This window comes from Triticum dicoccoides, chromosome 7B (genome assembly GCF_002162155.2).
Source record: "Triticum dicoccoides isolate Atlit2015 ecotype Zavitan chromosome 7B, WEW_v2.0, whole genome shotgun sequence".
In the NCBI taxonomy this organism is placed as follows: Eukaryota; Viridiplantae; Streptophyta; class Magnoliopsida; order Poales; family Poaceae; genus Triticum; species Triticum dicoccoides.
In genome coordinates, this window is record NC_041393.1 from 94,779,849 (window position 1) to 94,800,507 (window position 20,659).

General features: G+C 48.3%; 1 protein-coding gene across 1 annotated transcript; it reads left to right on the forward strand.

Annotated features, from left to right (window-relative positions):
• Positions 1 to 907: 907 nt before the first annotated feature.
• Positions 908 to 6,621, forward strand: LOC119338290 (bZIP transcription factor 46-like). Its single transcript, XM_037610583.1, has 4 exons — positions 908 to 2,085; positions 2,734 to 2,805; positions 3,570 to 3,599; positions 6,223 to 6,621. The coding sequence occupies exons 1-4, from the start codon at positions 1,246 to 1,248 to the stop codon at positions 6,301 to 6,303; spliced, it is 1,023 nt and encodes a 340-aa protein (XP_037466480.1). The 5' UTR covers positions 908 to 1,245; the 3' UTR covers positions 6,304 to 6,621.
• The last annotated feature ends 14,038 nt before the right edge of the window (positions 6,622 to 20,659 follow it).

Genomic DNA, 20,659 nt, shown 5'->3' on the forward strand with positions numbered 1-20,659 from the left:
TGCCGCTCCGCTTGCTTGACGCCAACCCATCTGGAACAACGCGCCACTGTTGTTTCGAACGATTAGATCTGGCTACACTATCCATTTGCAAAAGTCATCTATCAGAGCCAAACCAATCTACAAGATAACCTTCACGAGGGACTACACGCCTCTGTCGCTCCGCTTGCGTGACGCCAACCCATCTGGAGCGACGTGACATTGTTGTTTCGGAAGATTAGATCTGACTGCACGATCCATTTGCAAAAGTCGTCTATCAAAGCCAAACCAATCTACAAGATAATCATCATGAGGGACTGCGCGCCTCTGTCGCCCCGCTTGCGTGACGCCAACCCATCTGGAACGACGCGCCGAAAGTCAGAGGATTTCATGTCTATCCTGGTGCGCTCCAGAAGGATCGCTTACGCATAACCTTCCGTTTCGACTTTCTCGCATTATCTATCTACAAAGCTGCAACGGACGCCTCATCGCCGCCCGTTTCGACCCCCTGTATTATCTATCCGCAAAGCTACAACGTCCGCCCCATCGCCGCCTGCTTTCACGCTGAATTAAACTAGGCCATAGTATACAGCTTTGTCATGTGATTCACACGCACGTTTTGGTCGCAATTCGGTGGGGATAAGATAATAATAAGAAAAATAATGAGATGAGACCCCTTTAATCCACAAGAGGAGGCAGTTTATTTTCTGCCATAATTTTGTTTCCCAAGAAAACCCATGGCAGCCCTGAATTTCCTGGTGAAGTCCACGCCGTCTGTGTAGGGCGGGTGTGTGCGCGGAGTAGAATGACTGTCCGGTGGGGGCAGTAACCCAATCCTCTGACCGGCTTGTCGCGCTCTGGCGGCAGCCACTTTAATGGCCCCGAGGCGACACCTGTCCCTCCCCTCACCTCGCCGCCGCGATCGCCTCCCGCAAAGCCGCACCAACTCCGCACCAGCACGCCCCCCGATGCTCCCCTTCCCCCCGCTCCGCCTATTCTAAACCAAAAATCTTGCCTTTCTGTAAACTAGATTTCCCCTTGCTAATTCGGGTATTATACCGCCGGCTAATCACACTGTCCCGCCTGTCGCCTGCCCCCTTGTTTATAAGCCCAGCCCCCCCTCCCTTGCCTTCTTTGTCGGTCGCCTTTGTGTTTGTGGGATAGAGTCGCCGAGAGAGACCGGCGGAGGAATTTTCGCTGCCGGTAGAGAGAGAGAGAGAGAGATCTTGGGGGAATTCGGCGGGGAGGGTGTGTGTGTGAGGAGGAGGGATGGAGATGCCGGGAGGGAGCGGCGGGGCCGGCGCGCTGGCCAGGCAGGGGTCGATCTACTCGCTCACCTTCGACGAATTCCAGAGCGCGCTCGGCGGCGCCGGCAAGGACTTCGGGTCCATGAACATGGACGAGCTGCTCCGCAACATCTGGACGGCGGAGGAGTCCAACGCCATCGCGGCCACCCTGACGCCGGCCACCACGGCCGTCCCGACATCCAATGTCGACGCCCAGCCCCCGCCGCCGCCGCCGCTGCAGCCGCAGCAGCAGGCCATCCTGCGCCAGGGCTCCATGACGCTGCCCCGCACGCTCAGCCAGATGACGGTCGACGAGGTTTGGCGCGACATCATGGGCTTCTGCGACGAGGAGCCGCCGGCGCCCCCCGCGCCGGCGCCGGCGCAGGCGCAGGCGGAGGCCCAGGCGCAGCGGCAGCAGACCCTGGGGCGGATGACGCTGGAGGAGTTCCTGGTGCGGGCCGGCGTGGTGCGGGAGGACATGGGGGGCCAGACCGTCGTCGTGCCGGCGCGGGCGCAGGCTCTGTTCCCTCAGGGCAATGTGGTCGCGCCGACCATGCAGGTGGCGAACGGGGTGGTGCACGGAGTCGTCGGGCAGGGGCCTGGCGTAGCGATGACGGTGGCGGCGCCGACCACGCCCGGCGTGCTGAACGGGTTCGGGAAGATGGAGGGCGGGGATCTCTCGTCGCTGTCGCCGGTGCCGTATCCCTTCGACACCGTGACGAGGGCGAGGAAGGGGCCTACCGTCGAGAAGGTGGTGGAGAGGAGGCAGAGGCGCATGATCAAGAACCGGGAGTCCGCTGCCAGGTCCCGCCAGAGGAAGCAGGTGAAGCTCTCGTTCTTCAGCCTCAGTGGTGTACCTATCCATCATCATACGCCTTTTGCTTAACTAATCTGAAATACTATCTGAAACCGAACCCAGGTTCACAGGGTGTCTATATTGGGTATGCCCCTCCGTCATGTTGTAGTACTTTATTCGTTGATGTGATCTGACACTTCCATTTTAGCTGCTAGATAATAGTTCATCCCTGAGTAGCCCCTGCAAATAGCAAGTTGGAGTTGTTAACAGTGTGAAACCCAAGATGAGAAGAATCTATGTGGATCGTCATTCAAGTCGACCCTCTCAGATTCAGGAAGATAATGGATAACTTTGTTCATTCCGGAAATGAAGTTTAGGCATTGCAGCATTGTGGGTCTTCTCATCTCTTCCATCTGCTATCGCGATGGTAGGGAGGAGGATGAGAAGCATAGTTACTTTCTGGTGAACTTTGTCTTAGGCTAAGCAGGTAGCATTGTATGCCTCTTTATGCACCATTTCTATATGGCCTATAAAATTCTATGTTGTGAGCACAGCAAGCTCTATTTGATAGGACTGACCGATGGCAAATAGTTTCAGATGATTCCATTTATTGTTGTCATCTAACCATATCACAGTTTGTATACACCTAAGTTTGAACCGTCTGATGTATGGCAGGCTTATATCATGGAGTTGGAAGCCGAGGTAGCAAAACTGAAGGAGAACAATGAGGCATTGCAGAAAAAACAGGTATACATAAAATTGCTTTAATGACTATATGCACATTGTTTATTTACTAACCTTGCAATTCTAATCAGTTAGTAGTACTTTGTTGATTTCTTGACTCTAGAAAGTTCTAATATTGCTTGCTGCAATTGCCATATTTGTCTGCTTGTTTGGTAGTATCATCTATGCTTTTTTAGTTCTCCCCAAATGATGCTTATTGCTGTCATGAGTCATGATTGTTGTCACAACCAGCATTTTTGTAATGCCTGGTCGTTCTGGTATATGTTTTGCACAGCATTGACTGACTTGAGTATGACTTGAATAATCGTTGGAGGCTGCATAAAAATAATCTTTTTAAGTTTAAATATTCTGTTGTTAAATCAATCTCGTAACATTGTTGTTTTGGCTACCATGCCTTGCGTTTGCTACTTCTACTCATCTTTGGTGCACTCAACTGTTTTTACTAGCAGATTGTTATCTCTTGATTATGAAATATACATTCCACACTGTATCATATTTTGTGTGATTAATAGAACTTGAGGTTCACTATGTTTCACATGCATGTCTTTCGTTATCTATATGTTGTTAGTTATCACATTTTTTACATTTTAGTTATCACTTCTTTGATTTGAAAAAATGAATGAACATTTTAGTTTGACTTCAACATAAAGGTGTGGACTTTACAGTAGATCCGCTGGTTACATTAAGTTATCATACATTTTCCTTCTGAATTTCTGATTCATGCTTTAAAGAGCTACATTCACTTTTGTTATGCTTTTAATACGCAGGTGGAAATGCTACAGAAGCAAAAGGATGAGGTAATAACATTTGCAGAAAATATTTTTTGTTACTAATATCCATTGTGTTTGGTCTGATTGTTGTGGAAGTAGTACCATGCAGCCCTGTTATTTACATCTCATTCTGATCACTAATGCTCTTCGTCTATTTGGATTTATCACTGCTGCAAACTACAGTTTTGTTGGTTGAATTGCAAAAGAGTGCAAGATGGTTTTCCATAAGTTCATCTATCTAGCCTGTTAGCCTCATACATTGTTGATACTAGGTGTCAAGTGCCACAATGACAGCCGTATTAGTCATGCATGCATAGTTGCATACATTCAAAATCTTTTATATATAAAATATGCACTCAACCTGTTATTCCAAGACTTCGTGTCTGGATGGCTGTGAGTTGGATTTGAAAGACACTTGTTTTAATATACTGGTTTAGATATCGGCAACTTATAAAATACTAGTTCCAAAGTAAGCCATGGGAAATTCATTTGATGTAGCATCAAGAAATGTGGAGATGACTGATTGGATTTCAATCTGGGGTTAGGAAAATGTTTCCAGGTGACTCGGATTATAATACAAAAATCCCTTATTGTTCATTGGTCCTGTTCTCAGCCTTAAACTCAGTTTTTCCAGTAACTGGTGAGGGTACCTAGTTTGAGAATATGCCCAATATACAGCCTAACAAATAGACATAGTTTAAATATCTAGGGCGATTGGCAGTTGCACTCTTGACTCTTTTGATGTCAACTACTACTCTTTGCCTTGGTGGTTCTGTTTAAGATTCAAAAGTTCTATTGCCATTACCTAGGAGCATTAAGAGATTGTAGGACTTAAGTTACAACAGAACATTTGAAACCATGATTCCGAAGTTCCATAAACCTGGGCACAAAGAAGCCAAGAGGGCCATGCTCTCATAACATGTCAGTGCTTTTTGGCTGGTCCTCATCTTGCGAAGGATATCTCAGCTGTCAACTCTTATTTGATGCCACCTTAGATCTCAAGCTTGCAAGACAGACTAAAGATAAGAAAAATCCTAATACCACTTGTTTCGAAACAGGAGTTTGCTTCTGTATTGATACATCATGTCTTAAAAACTAAAAAACAAACTGTGAACCATTCTAATCTGGAGATTCGAACTAACATTCGCCATATGTTCTGTTTGGTGATAAACTGATAATGACCTCCGGCTATCATCAGCCCAAACTCCGCCAAGTATGAGCTACTTGTCAGCAGCATAGCAACTGGTGTGATTTATTTAATAAGAGATGTGCATAAGCGTGCAAATCTCAGATTTCATAGGAAGCCAAAATATTATTCGTCTGTCCTATGATTCTCCCTGAAGTAGTACTGTGTTGTAGATAATTTAGGTCTATTGTTTCACTATATGCTTTCTGTGTAACCTACCGGAACTGAGAAAATGTCCAAAAGCACAATGTTTGTCATGACGTGTAGAAGATTTTGGAGTTTTACAAGGCAAAGATATTTTGGTAGGTCCTGTAAGAGATGGATGATGAGTATGGCAGAGATAGTTTAGACTTTAGAGGACTCTAGAATTAGATACAGTGACATTTTTGGGGAAGATTTCTACCATAAAGTTTTTTGCAGTTGAGGGTTTGGCTTTTGCCACATGGCGACACTAAATAGAGATCTAGCAGAGCCTCCTGATAGCATAAGCTTTCATAACCTAACATGCCATGGTGAAGACTAGGATGTTCTTAGTAGTGAAGAGATAGGGTGAATTAAGTGTAGCCACTGGTTTGTTAATGGTAAATAAAGAGTTGAGTCACCCATATTTTACAAGAGTTAGTCTCCCAGACAATCCACATAGTTCTAGATTGATTTGTGATTTTGGAGGAGGGGGGCTTGGCTACCAAAATCAGTGTCTCTATTGCTTAAGATGTTAGACAATCCACATAGTTCTAGATTGATTTGTGATTTTGGAGGAGGGGGGCTTGGCTACCAAAATCAGTGTCTCTAAGATGCTAGACAATCCACATAGTTCTAGATTGATTTGTGATTTTGGAGGAGGGGGGCTTGGCTACCAAAATCAGTGTCTCTATTGCTTAAGATGCTAGACAATCCACATAGTTGTAGATTGATTTGTGATTTTGGAGGAGGGGGGCTTGGCTACTAAAATCAGTGTCTCTATTGCTTAAGATGCTAATTGTCAGCTGTGCTATCTGAAAACCCACAGTTTTGCAGCAGTACCGTATGCATATCAACAAAACATTTATGCTGACAATTTTGTCAGTGGAACTTTCAAGAACTTATCGCACCATATTCTTTTCAAGCATGGACATGTCTTTAATATATTTGGATGAAACTCATTCATCAGATGATTTTTTTGTAGTTTCCACTTTAATTGTTAGCCAAGTTTGAATTATTATTTAAAGAAATAACGGGCCCTCTGATCGATAAGTATTCAGTGGAAGTAGAATGCCAGCCCGAAATATAATTAAATAATTATACATATTTTCTGGCTGTAGGTTGCTATTATATTAGTTAGAACAAGTGGTTTGAGATGTTTTGCGTTCTGACAGCAAGTACTAGTTCTTTGGTGCTCCTGTTTTTCACGTGTAACAATTCGAAGAAATGTTCTCCATAGACACCCTGTGGCTCACCCAGTTCACTTGTGAATGGATTTTGCAGGTTATAGAGAGAATCGAAAAGCAGCTTGGACCAAAGGCAAAGAGATTTTGCTTGCGACGAACTCTGACGGGTCCGTGGTAGCCCGAAGCTGAATACAACCTTGACAGCAGCTGGGGGCGTCTGGCTTCCTTAGATGAACAACCAGTGTACATATCAGCCGAAGCCGGAGTCTCCAGCTGCCCCCGTAGACCGCCGCTTTGCTGCTGCTCCTGTGGCGGTTTCTTTAGTTGGTTCCTGGGTGACAATTTAAGTCCTAGGTCTCTCTAGCTTTGCCGTTTCCAAAATGAACAAAAAGCAAAGTATCTAATCTGTTTAACACCCTATCTATTCGCGCGTGGCGAGGTCGTCATGCGTGCCGTTTTATGTCGTCGCTGGACGCAGCCGTGCGGCTGCTCTGTATGCTTGTGAGCTGCGATGCCAGTTCTGTGATAGCCGAGTGATCACCAAACCGTAGTGGACCAGCGGTAGAGCATTTGGTTTCACTGACCTGGCTGTGGTTTTAGTTTACAGCTGCCGTTTTCTACCAAATCAGCGGTAGAGCATTTGGTGAACATTTACGCTGACGATGTCACAATGCAGGGAACTCCTGGGTTTGAGTTCACAGTCCACTTTCTGGGCGACGCTGCTGCTCGGTGCGATGCGCACGCCGCACCAGGATGAACAGAAGAGCTCGTCCTTCTTTGTTGGTTGCGACATTGATGTTACTAGCTACTTTGCCCTGGAGTGGAGGTCAGTTAAGGGCACTCACGGACCACACTGGTAGTTGGCCTGTGCTTGTGCTTTTATTATGGTATGATGAAGAAGAGGTGATGGGCGCCACCGGCTGGACGGGGACCGGAGTTCGGTTCACGCTGGGGGCGGCGAGCGTAGCCTGGTTGCGCCGTCACGGTGGCACCACCGCAGGGATCAGTAGGGGTCTGTGCCCTGTTTGGTTCGTCTCCAGAACGGCCTGGTTTAACGCGGCGCCGAATAGTTGAGAATCTAATTACCACTTCCTCCGCGCGTGGATACACTCTCGTTTCAGAGACAGTTAATTCCGGGGGAGGTTATACTGTAAAGCCGGCACGAGGTTCAGAGGAGCGCATGGCAGAAGCCAGGCCACCGTAGATTTTAACCGACCCTCCAGATGCCACAGTGATCCAGTGGAAACGTTGGCTGTCTGTCGATGTGTTGTTGAAGATAATTCGGATTCCTGACCCATGACATTATTCTCAGTCTCCCGCCCTACACTAGCTAGTTCCTTGCACGCCACTACAGGTAGCGCTTTTTCGCCATGATGCTGTCATCAATCTATCTACTACGGAGGAAGACATGTAGTGGTAGAGGAACTCAACGAACTGCTTCAAGCTCGGAGGGACTGTTCAGAGCTCAAGAGCTGCGGCCGAAGCCGTGTCCAATTTGGCAGCGCCTCTGATCCTCAAGAAAAGATACACGAGCTCAAACAAAGGACTCGGGTGGGCAGCGGGCAGCCGCTGATCTACAATTTGACCAATGTGGGGGTAACATTACAAAAGCTAGCAGTTTTTTTTTTGTCAAAACACATTACAAATACTTCCTCTGTTCCTAAATATAAGTCTTTTTAGAGATTTCAATAAAAAAGACTTATATTTAGGAACGGAGGGAGTAGTTAATAAAGTATTGGCGAATCAACCTGTGGTTGAGATGGTTAGGTGGACAGTGGTATCCCCAACCCATCAGGGTTCAAATCCTGGTGCTCGCATTATTCTTGAATTTATTTCAGGATTTCTGGCGATGCGCTTTCAGTGGGAGGAGACGTTCCCGTCGACGACGAGGCGCTTACGGTGACTTCGTAAATCTCAAGATGATATGCCGGCTCAGTCTCTCGGAGGTGCTCATAAGGGTAGGGTGTGCGTGTATGCGTTCATAGGGGTGAGTGTATGCGCGTGTATATGAGCGCTTGTGTCTATACTGATGCTCAAAAAAAATATTAATAAAATATTAAATATATATATAAATGCACTAGTAAAATTCATGTAAATTGTTTGTGGGGGCCCGCGCTTAGATCCGCCACCGGTAGCAGCGGGGAGCTCCTTGCTCCTGTGCCTCAGAAGTGAAAATGTGGTACTATATTTTATCTTGTCTTGGGTCTCATGGAGTAAGCACTTATGCAATTATTTTATTTTGTTTTTCTTACTTTTCATGTGTGCGATACGATCTTAGCTCGTTACGCGTTATAAATTGGTCCGAACCATGGTAATTTACGTGTTCACAGTTGTTCGGGAGGGTGTGGAACCATGGTGACTTTGCCTCTGTAGTTGAGCGGGAGGGTTCAACCATGGTGAATTCTTGCTTGTTTCTATTTTTCATTTTCTTTGAGACAATCCATTTTTCATATTTTTTTTTGAGACAACCGCGCGAAGCTTTATTAAATCGTCACAATGTTTACAGGGACGGAAGGTAAATTCCCGGGGTGCCCCAACCACACATGTCGGCCACCACCGAGAGATAAAGCATGCTTCGCTAAGTTGTGAGCTTCATAATTTGAGCTCCTAAACTCATGACTAAAAATGCAAGAATCAAAAAACGAGGAGTGTTCAACTATTTCATGTATAATGGCACTGTAGCTTGACGAGTTATCCATCTTCAGATCTTGAACCACCACCTTGCAGTCTGAAGCCACTTGAATCCGTCGCTCATATAGGTCATCTGCTAAAGCCAGCGCTTCTCGGATAGCAAGTGCTTCCAAAGTTGTCGGATCAATGATGTGGTTGAAACGAAGTGTCGAGGCCCCCAAAAACATGCCGCTCCCATCTCTGCAAATAGCACCTACAACCCCGAATCCATCGCTAGATACAGCAGCATCCACGTTCAACTTTGCATTTCCGGCTATAGGAGCCACCCAACCCTGGGACCGCATTGCAACCGGCACACTGGGCCTCGGTGATCTCTTGTTGACAATTTGCAAGTCGGCTAAATATTTTGTGATGAATGTATGAACTGAATGAGGTGATTGGAAGATATTCTCATGAGTAGCCTTCCTCCGTACCCCCCAAAGGGCCCATAAAATGACCACCAGTTGATCAAACTGTTCTCTTGTCAACAATTCATGCATGGAAAACAGCCATTCCCTGGGATTATCCTCTCCCCGATCAATCATGTGAGCAACAAGTTCTTCCGGTGCCAGTGCTCAAACACTAGCAGCCATCGGGCAAGATATGAGAGCATGTTTCCACGTATCAACAGCCCCGCAGATCGCACAAGTATCTACTGTTGCCATATGCCGATGCTTCAAAACAGTGCCGGTTGGCATGGACTTCTAGGCGAGACGCCAAACAAAAAGTTTCAGTTTTGAGGGAACCTGCAGGTGCCATATCATAGACCACTTCTTGGTTTCAGTAGGATCATACAAGGTCTCGCCGTGCTCATCGAACACAGCCTCGTGGGCGTGTTTTAATCGCAAGATCATCCTATAGGCTGATCGAACACTGAAACCCCCTCGGGGCTCTTCATGCCAAGCCCAAAAGTCTCCGACTTGACGTGTGCATAGCGGGACCCACATGATTGCTTCCGCATCTCCTTGCGTGAAAACAGATCGGACCAGGTTCTCATTCCAGCTAGCAGTTGTACTATCAATGAGCTGCGCCACCTTAACAGGAGGGTTTTGGACAAGCGATGTTATTGGACACTTAAAAATGTCTCTGGGAATCCAATTGTCACTCCAAATGCTTGTTGTCTCGCCATCACCTATCCTCCATTTTTTATATGTGCGGGATAGGTACATGCTGATCCCCAAACCTCTCCCTTGCATGTGTTGCATCTTGTGTTCTTCTCATCACGTCATCTTCACCGGCCCACGGAGAGAAGCGTATGCCTTTGAACCGCTGCCTGGCGGATCCCTTTTGGCGCTTATAGTGCTAGTTTTAGGCACTCACGTGGTGTTCACACCACAAGTTGAGCATCTTTTAACATGTCGGCCCATTTAGAACCTAGCACGCTTCCCGCTTTGTTTTCTGAAGTAGTATTTGCGAAGCTTCTGTTCCGGTTTTGGGAAGCTTTCGGAAGCTTCTGCCCTGTTCTTTTTTATGTTCGGTTTTTCTATAGGTTTTTCTTTTTCCCTTTTTTGTTTTGGTTTTAATTTTTTTAATTTGTATTAAATTCATGAGCCCTTTTCAATTTGTCAACATGCATGATTGGTTCTTCAGATGCATGGTTTATTTTTCTTTATCGTAAACATTTGTCAAATTTGTGAACATTTTTACAATCATGAACTTTTTCCTAATTCTGTAAGTGAACTTTTCAAATTAACAAAGTTTTTCAATTTTGCGATTTTTTTTCCAAATTCACAAAAAAATCTAAGATTCATTTTTTAAAAATATATAAGCTTTTTCAAATTGATGGACTTTTAAAAGTAAAGTTTTTTTTCTAAAGTCATGAACTTTTTGGAATTCTTGATTTTTTTCAAATTCATAAAATATTTTTAAATCCAGGAACTTATTTTAAAAGTATTAGGTTTGTAAACCATAAAAACCCGAGGAGTGGGTTTTCCCCGTAAACCAGTAGCTACTGGTTTTCCTGCACAAACGAGTAGATTGGACGAGCGAGCGAGCGGTCGACGGAGCTAATTGCTGGCCCAAGCGACCACGCGCGTGAGCGCCGGTGTGGCAACTAGCGCCCGTAGCGCTGACTTAGAGCATCTCCAACAGCCGTGCTTCGCGCCGCGCGTAAAAAACCTGTTTGCCACGCACGCTTCGCCTGGTTTAGCGCGGCCGCCAGCTCTGGCTTCAACGGCCGCGCTATAATGCAGCGCGTAAAAATACAGCGCGCGCAGCACGCACAAATCACATATACATTTCAAAAAAGAGGAGCAAAAATGATCAAACAAACAAGATAAATCAACAATAAATAGTTCAATTTCGTTATCATTACAACTTAAATAAATAGTTTATCGTTCAGTACAACAAATAATGTAATAAACACAACAAATAGTTCATGAACAATACAATGTCAAATGCAGAAATCATGCTCTTTGTCGTCCATGTCATGTCCACCACTCTTCAATCAGATCCTTCTGAAGTTCATTGTGCGTTGCGGGACGCCAAATGACATGATAGGAGGCAACAAAACGGGCTACCCTTTCAGCCCTCCGTCGCACTCGCACGGGATGTCCCAATAGCTCATACTGTGAGTAGTCTAAATATTGGCCACGCTCATTCTCGATGATCATGTTGTGCATGATCACACAAGCGTGCATGATGTATCAAAGCATTTTTTGATCCCAAAATCTAGCCGGTCCTCTCACAATAGCAAATTGGGCTTGCAAAATCCCAAATGCTCTCTCCACATCTTTTCTAGCCGCCGCCTGAGCATTGTGGAAATCAAGATTTTTCTTACCTTCCGGCTTTTTCAATGGCTTCACGAAGGTTTGACACTTTGGATAGATGCCATCCGCTAGTTAATAGCCATAGTTGTACGCACGACCATTTGCTACAAACTGCACCGGTGGCAACTCACCATTTGCAATCTTATTCATCAGTGGTGACCGGTTGACAACATTGATGTCATTCAAAGATCCAGGCATTCCAAAGAATGCATGCCAAATCCAAGTCTCCTGATCGGCCACCGCTTCAAGGATTATAGTGGAACCCTTTTTTTGGCCATGGAATTGCCCATGCCATGACTTTGGACAATTCTTCCAACTTCAATGCATGCAATCTATTGAGCCAAGCATGCCAGGAAAGCCGCGAGATTTGTTCATCGCCAATAGCCTTGCGGCATCTTCAGCAGTGGGAATCTCAAATACTCCTCGCCAAACACTTGCACAATTATCACTGCAAAGCGCTTGACACAGATGATGGCTTGGCTCTCATCCATAGCCAAGTGATCATCAACTAGATCAGCCGGGATACCGTATGCCAATATACGCAAAGAGGCTGTCACCTTCAGAAAGGTGCTATGCCCGAGCTCTACGGCGGCATTCCTACTTTGCTGAAAAAACCGTCATGGCTCGCTAGTTTCTCTGCAATGCGCCTGAACAAGTTGGTGCTCATCCTAAACCGGCGACGAAAATATGACTCCGGGTATGTGGGATTCTCCACGAAATAGTTCTTCATCAATCTGTTATGGGCATCAATCCTATCTCTCCAAATTATCTCCCGACCCATAACCGAACCACCATGCTTCGGTTTTTTATTGATATGCATAGCTATGATCATTGCAAGATCCTCCTCCTCTTCCATATCAAATTCTTCATCGGAAGAATCATACGACGAACTCATCTACAATGTTCAATACTATACTATAAAAACTACAATTCAAAACATGCACCAAATTTATGAAGTTTGAGCAATGCATACCTTGTAGGCGTTTTGTCGAACACCTTGAGGGCGCGGCGCGGCAGCGAGCGCTGTTCCTCAGACGGCGGAGGCGCGCGAGGGCCGGCGGGACTAGAAGGGGGTGGGGCGGAAGCGCGGCGGCGCGGGGATAGGCCGGGGAAGCGCCTGAACGGTCGCCAGGGGGCGCGGGCGGCGGCGGCGGCGCGGCCAGATGGGGGGTGAAAGTGGGAGAGCGAGCGCGCGAGAGTCCAGCGCGCGGGAGCGGGCGCAACAAATAAGCGGTGCGCGATTGCGTTTCGGCCAGCGCGCTGAACTGCATATGCCGCGCATGCCGTTTTTGCGCGCCCGCTGGAGCCACCCGCCGCGTTGCGCGCCCGCTAAAACAACCTAATTTGCGGCGCGGCGCTAGTTTAGCGCGGCTGTTGGAGATGCTCTTAACATGTTGATGTGGTTTGGTGTGTGCGCGTGTGCCTGCGTGTGTGCATGGGTGTGCATGTGCGGGGGTGTCTTTGATCATGTACAACTACAATATACTCCCTCCGTTCCTAAATATTTGTTTTTTTAGAGATTTCAAATGGACTATCACATATGGATGTATATAGACGTATTTTAGAGTGCAGATTCACTCATTTTACTCTGTATGTAGTCATTTGTTAAAATCTCTAAATATATAAATATTTAGGAACGGAGGGAGTAGTATATTTTCTGCTGAGAAATGAACAGGTCTTGAAAAAGAAAAGAGTTGTCCTGATTTTACAGTATTGAAATTTTGAAGTCATAAAGTTTTGGTTTGTAACCAAAGTAAATCCTGATATGCGTTGACGGTATTAAGGTCCTTTGTCGTAAGTACCTACATGCGATTGTGGTCGGCTGAATTTTTTTCTCCCCATGTTATGCATGTAAATCCTAGGTCCCCTTTCTGCGATGATATTCGAAAAATATTAAGCTGATATAGCTGTCTCACAAAAGAGCCTTGGCTCAGTGGTTGGGTATGCGGTTGTGCAGCCCAACGACCCGAGTTCAGTTCCCAGAATTGACAGGTGATGCACAGTGGTTTTCCCCCGTTTATTAAGGATCAAGCTTGATGTGTGGTGGAACCACTCATCAATAAATATCTTGATACTCATTTAAAAAATTCTAAGGACCATGTTTATCTTGGTACTCATACTAAAATGGTCGTATGCATCCTTAGTTGGTGCAGAGGCCGGGAAGTGAAAATCTCTCCCATTTTAAAAGGTTGAGCTCGTCCCCACCTAATGTGTCGTTCTGGCGGCCGCCTCTGATGAACGGGCGGGCGACGGGGCCGTCCTTAGCCGACGGTGATCGCCGGCGCGTCGGCGGCCGGTTTTGGGCCCTTGCTGGTTCCGATGAGGACGATGCGGACGACGATGGGGACGAGATCCCGGCGGTTTCTCCTCCGTCTCCGACACCGTCAGATCTCATTTATGATTTTTTTTCATTCAGGTTACAATGAGGATGAAGTTGCAACGACGATTGAGCGAGTTCTGCCTTCGGATGATCCGGCACGAATCGGGCTTCACGCGGGCGAAAGGATAGAGATGATTCGACGAGTTGTTCATCGACGAACGGCGGCGACGGCGCTCAGACCTTGGAAGGGTCCCCTGCCCAAGGCGAGTCTTCCAAATCTTACTCTTTTCGACATGATTAGGCCGGAGTCGTGGATTACTATTCAGAAAAGGAAGTGTGCGAGGCGGATGGGCGGTCGTCCGGCGCCGGCGGCGGCCATGACATCCGTGCCTCCGATCGGGATCTCTGAGATGCGCTCGCTGCATTTGAACTGCTTGTTGGGCTACGTTGGGCCGGCTCGGGGGGAGTCGAGGCCGAGAGGGGATGGGCCAGGGTCAGATGGGTATGTGGCCTAGGCTGTACCGGGTCCTAGTCCTCCTCGTAGCGAAACCGCTCCATGCACGTTCGAGATCGATCGCTCCACCGCTCGGGAACCGACGTTTGTTGCTGCTACGGTTCCTAGGCAAGGGACTCCTGGTTTCCCGTCGTGTGGATTGGGTCAGGCGAGAAGGATCCGGCCGCTCACGTCTATGGCTGGCCGCGGGACTGCGGCGCCGCCCACCAAAAAACCGGCCGCTGCTGCTGCTGGTCAGGGCGGGGCTGCGCCGCCGCCTGGCAGGGCTGCACAACCGCCGGCTGTGGGTGCTGTGCCGCTGGGCAACCCAGGGCGTGGCGGTAGCAAGTTGGGCGTGCGGACGACGGGGCATCTACCCGTGAAAACGCCTGCTGGTAGGGGCGGGTTGAGGCCTCCGGCGCCGAGTGCGGTACCAGTTGCTCAGATGGCCGCGGGTCGTACTGGACCTCGGCCCCCTGCGCCGGCCGGTGTGGCTGTTGCTGGCCGGGGCGGGGTTCCTCCTGGGAGTGCGCCGACTGCTACGGGTGGTCAACCTCGGGCGCCTCCGCCTCACTTTGTTGCGAGGCCACAGAACCGGTCGGGACCGACGCAGAATAAACAGAATTGTAGCGCCAATGAGTCGTATGCTCCGCCCAGAGGCCAGCGGGGAGATGATGGATATGATGCGTACGAAGATGGACAACATCGTGGTTCCTCTTCCATGGGAGGAGGCCGTGGTTACGCCTGGCAGAGTGACGGGTCTACTGAGAGACCGTTCCTCGGTCCTCCCGGTGGATTTGTCGAAGGAGCTTCAGGTCCGGACAACCACCAGAGAGGGGGCTACCGCGGACATCGTGGGGGTCGGGGTGCCCGTGGGAGGTATCGCCGACAACAACCACCCCCGGCTATTGGTGACCACGAGGCGACGGCAGTGGAGACTGATCACGCTCAGTCTACGGACCTCACTACTCAGGCAATGGAGGTGGTGACGGCCCTGGCTAGTGTGGAGGTACCTGCATCCGGGTCGGTGGCTGAGGTTTTTGACAGGTCTGATTCTGAGAGGGCGGCCAAATGGGCGCGCAAGAAAGAAAAGATGCTTTGCTACCGTTGTGGTGAGAAGGGCCACTTTATTGCTGAGTGTGTGGCGGAGCTATGTGAGTCGTGCGGCAAGCCAGCACATACATCCGGGGATTGCCCGTTTTTGTGTGATCAGGCTCCGGCTCTGACAATGTATGGAGTATATTGTGCGGAGCTGATGTTCTTTGAGTCCCCGGCAGCGAGAGAGATTCCGGAGGAGACACAGAGCATGACCACCGGGATTGTGAAAGCGACCCAGGGTGAGGTGACTGAGGCTCAGATTGTGCGGAGGCTTCAGGAACTGGCACCGGGTGAGTTCCAATGGGAGTTGGTTTCTCTCGAGGACAATGTCTTTAGGGTGGATTTCCCCTCTGTGGATGATTTGTAGAGACTGCTGAGCTTCGGTCTGTGTAGGGTTCCTGGCACTAAGTGCATCGTGGAGTTTCACGAGTGGAAAAAGGTGGAGCCTAAGGGCAAACCACTTACACAGGTCTGGTTGAGGTTTTCGGGAGCCCCGTCCAAACCGTTGCAGGATGTTCGTGTTGCGGCCAGCATTGGTATTATGGTTGGGAAGACAAAAAGAGTAGATATGGCTTTTACTAGAGCTAATGAGTAGCCCGGCTTCTAGTGAGTGTTCTAGATATTGAGTTTGTACCGGATAAGGTCAACTGGACTTATAGGGGAGAGGTTTTCCCACTCGAGATTGAGTTTGAGGACACTGATCTGTTTGCTAAGGCCATTAATGGGAATGACGTGGATATGCACGAGGGCGACGACAGTGCGGGTACTAGGGGGCACCGACTGATGAGTCTTCGAGGGAGGGGACTAACTGTTCTGGCCCCAGTGCTCAGTTGCCCGGGGTTGGCTCCGGGGTGGAGCCGGCACCTTCACCATCAGTGCCTATGACTTCGCTGAGGTTTGGGTCCTTCGAGCCAGCCTCAGCCCCTCCCAGACTTTGGTGCGACAGGGTGGATTCTGATGATGTCTTCGAGCATACGCTCCCTCTGTTGGAGTTCGAGGGAGCTGGCGGGTCTTTGCCTGGACCTATGGTGACGGCGACATCACCGAGGACTTTGGTTCGAGCTGGGGACGTTGAGCCCATGGTGGCTTCTCCTCCCCCTGTCTCACCTGTGGTCGTGGTTCCGGAGCTGATGTCTACGGCCGAGTTCGGGCTTGGGGGAGGGGAGTCGGGGTAGGTGGCCTCGACAACTCCCATCTCTCTTCTGTCGCTGGTGATCCAGGTCTTGGAGGTGTCGGCGGGTGTTGCGACAGGTGGTCCGAGGCAGGTGGCCTCGGCTATGTCGTCCCCGGTGGCGGCGACAGCGCCCGCGATCTCTGTGGCGCTGGGGGGGAAGGGTTCGGGGCAGGTGGCCCTGAATCCTCCTTCTTCTGCGACGGTCAGGAGGACCGTCTCGCCGACGACGTTGGCGCACCACTCGGCGCCGTGGGTTGGGACAGGAGGAGGGAGCGGGCAGGAGGCCCCAGCTGTTCCATCTCTTGTCCTACCCGTGGGGCACTTGTCCGAGGGGCTTGGGTGCCCGCAGCCGCCTCCTCTGTTTACTAGAGAGGAGGTTGTGGCATTTGGCGGGATCCCGGACCCGGTCTCGACGGGGAGACGGATGAGTGCTCGCGTTCAGGAGCTTCCGGAGGTGGATGATATGCAGCAGCGGTGCGCTATGAGGGGGGCCAAGCTTCACGATGCTGCGATATCTTCTGGTATGTCCGTCAACATATCTAATTCTTTATTGCATTTTTCTCCTGAGGAGATTATTAATAATGCAAACCAATTAGGAGTTACACTAGGTGTTACTGATAGTGAGATCTCCAGTTCGGTGAATGATATGTTAGATTTGGAGGCGGAGCGTGCCTTAGAGACTATTCGTAATCTTGCAGCGGTTAAACCCATGAACGAAGGAGATTGATGCGTTAGGGGTTAGAGTGCTAGATAATCTGTGTGCGGATCTAGCACCTTCTAATTATGAGTCTGAGGACGATGATGTGCCCCTAGATGTTGCAGCTGCTAGTTCCGTTGAGCCCGGTTATGAGGACCGGGTGACAGAGCCCACTAAACCAAAGCCTAAGTGGAAACGGAAGATTTATCCCGATTCTGCAGTGCGTAGGAGTGCTAGGATTCGGACTTCTAAAAAATCCCATGACGAAATATGAAAGGAATCTTTTGGAATAGCAGAGGTCTGAAAGACTTGGCTAAAAGAAGGTTTCTTGCTGAGGCTTCTCTGGAATATTGGTTAGATTTTATTGCTCTATCGGAAACCGGTAGAGTTTCTATCCTCTCTTGCGGGTGGTATTGATTTCGATTGGCATTGCCTCCCTCCACGAGGAAGATCGGGAGGTATCTTACTGGGTGTGAGATGCGATTCCCTTGAAGTCCGGAGTGTAGTAATGGGCGACTTTGCGGTAAAGTTTCGAGTTAGGTCTAAAGTTGATGGGTTCAACTGGGCTTTGGTGGCGGTTTATGGCACCGCACAGCCCGAGCTTAAACCGGAGTTTCTGGCGGACCTGGTTCGAATCTGTGGGTCCGAGCAGCTTCCGATTTTGGTCGGGGGTGATTTCAATATCATTAGGAGGAGAGAGGAAAAAAATAATGATAACTTTGACGGCAGGTGGTCGTTTATGTTCAATACCATTATTGAAAGCTTGGATCTGAGGGAGATAGAGCTTTCTAGTAGAAAGTTTACCTGGGCCAATGCTCTGCCAAATCTGACATATGAAAAGCTTGATCGAGTTCTCGCGAGCGTGGAGTGGGAACAGAAGTTCCCTCTTGTTACGGTACAAGCTCTCACGCGGGGAGTTTCCGATCACACGCCTTTGTTCGTCGACTCAGGGGAGCCGAACCATATGGGAAACAAAAACACCTTCTCATTCGAGATGGCTTGGTTCGAACGCGAGGGGTTCTTGGACCTAATAGCCAGGGAATGGGCTAAGGGTGTAGGAGGTAGGACGGCGGTCGAGCGTTGGCAGAATAAGATTAGGCATTTGAGAAGTTTCTTACGAGGTTGGGCTAAGCACCTCAGTGGGGTGTATAAGATCGAGAAGGATAGGCTCCTTTCTCTTGTACAGGCCCTGGACATAAAAGCCGAATCCGCGATTTTGCTGCCTCCTGAGCTCCAGGTTAAAAATGAGGCGGAGAAGAGGTTGAAAGAACTTCTCCGCGAAGAAGAATTGAAGTGGGCTTTGCGAGCTAAGGTCCGCAAAGTGGTCCAAGGGGACGCGAATACTCAATTCTTTCACCTCATTGCTAATGGTAAACACAGAAAGAAGCGGATCTTTCAACTTGAACAGGATGAGGGTACTATTTTAGGTCAGGATAATCTCAAAACCTATATTACCGATTATTATAGACAGTTATTTGAACCTCCGGAGGATAATTGTGTGTCCCTCGATGAGTCCAGGACTGAGGATGTGCCTCAATTGTCTGATGCCGATAATGATATCCTGGTTGCCCCGTTCACAGAAAAGGAGGTGTTTGATGCTGTTGCACTAATGAAAAATAATAAGGCTCCCGGACCGGATGGGTTCCCGGTCGAGTTCTATAAAAAATGCTGGCACATTATTAAGGGGGATTTACTACCTATGTTTCATGATCTATTCTCTGGACAGCTTCAATTATTTCACTTGAATTTTGGAACTATCACATTGCTCCCTAAGAAAATGGATGCTGTGAGAATTGAGCAGTTCAGACCGATCTGCCTCCTCAATGTTAGTTTCAAAATCTTCACCAAGGTCGGGACCAATAGGCTCACACAGATTGCGCATTCTGTGGTGCAACAATCCCAAACTACTTTCATGCCGGACAGGAACATCCTTGAAGGGGGGTCGTTCTTCATGAAATGCTCCATGAAATCCACTCCAAAAAATTAGATGGAGTAATTTTTAAGGTGGATTTCAAAAAAGCGTACGATAAGGTCAAGTGACCATTCCTCCAACAGGCATTGCATATGAAAGGTTTTGATGAAGCCTGGCGCCGACAGGTCGAATCCTTTACGCAAAAAGGGAGTGGGAATTAAAGTGAATGGCGATATAGGTCATTTCTTCCAGACACATAAAGGCCTCAGACAAGGAGATCCGATGTCCCCTATCCTGTTTAACATTGTGGCGGATATGTTAGCAATTTTGATAGGAAGGGCTAAGGAGAATGGTCAAGTGGGTGGTTTGGTACCTCATCTTGTTGATGGAGGTGTATCCATCCTTCAATACGCTGATGATACCATCATCTTTATGGAGCATGATTTGGCCAAGGCGAGAAATATGAAGCTGGTGTTATGCCTTTTTGAACAATTGACCGGGTTAAAGATTAACTTTCATAAGAGCGAGTTGTTCTGCTTTGGTAGAGCCGAAGACGAACAGGAGTCTTATAGGCAATTGTTTGGGTGCGAGTTGGGGACTTTACCTTTCGCATACCTTGGTATTCCGATACACCATCGTAGGCTGACAAACAGAGAATGGAAGTGCATCGAGGATCGATTTGAGAAGAAATTGAGTTGCTGGAAGGGTAAGCTCATGTCATACGGAGGCCGTTTGATCTTGATTAATTCGGTGCTCACGAGTATGCCTATGTTCCTCTTATCGTTCTTTGAGGTCCCAGTTGGTGTTAGGAAAAGACTGGACTTCTATCGGTCGCGCTTCTTTTGGCAGGGTGATGAACTTAAAAGAAAGGGCTTGCTAAATGGGACATCATCTGTCGACCGAAAGACCAAGGGGGTCTTGGTATTGAAAATCTCGAAGCTAAGAACAGATGCCTTCTTAGTAAGTGGTTGTGGAAGCTTTCTTCCGGGACTGAGGCCATATGGGCGCAGATCCTCCGCGGCAAGTACCTCCAGACTAAAACATTGTCCCAGGTCACAGTCAGGCCGACTGATTCGCCTTTCTGGAAAGGACTATTGAAAGTCAAACAATCAATGTTCAATAGGACGAGGTTTGTTATTGGAAACGGTGCAAGTAGACATTTCTGGGAGGATACTTGGCTTGGCGACTCACCTTTGGCCATTCAATATCCGTCTTTATATCGGATTGCTCAACGTCGTGAGGTGTTCGTGGGAACAGTATTTCACTCTATCCCCCTTAATATTCAGTTTAGACGGACGCTAGCGGGCAATCGTTGGGAAGAATGGCTCCATCTAGTTAGGAGACTGATGGAGGTTCAACTTTCTCACCAACCTGATGAATTACACTGAAAGTTGACTAGATC

Coding starts and splice junctions, on each gene's coding strand:
- LOC119338290 (XM_037610583.1), top strand. CDS start 1,246: ATGGAGATGCCGGGAGGGAGCGGCGGGGCCGGCGCGCTGGCCAGGCAG. Junction 2,086..2,733: donor GGTCCCGCCAGAGGAAGCAG/GTGAAGCTCTCG, acceptor GATGTATGGCAG/GCTTATATCATGGAGTTGGA. Junction 3,600..6,222: donor TACAGAAGCAAAAGGATGAG/GTAATAACATTT, acceptor TGGATTTTGCAG/GTTATAGAGAGAATCGAAAA.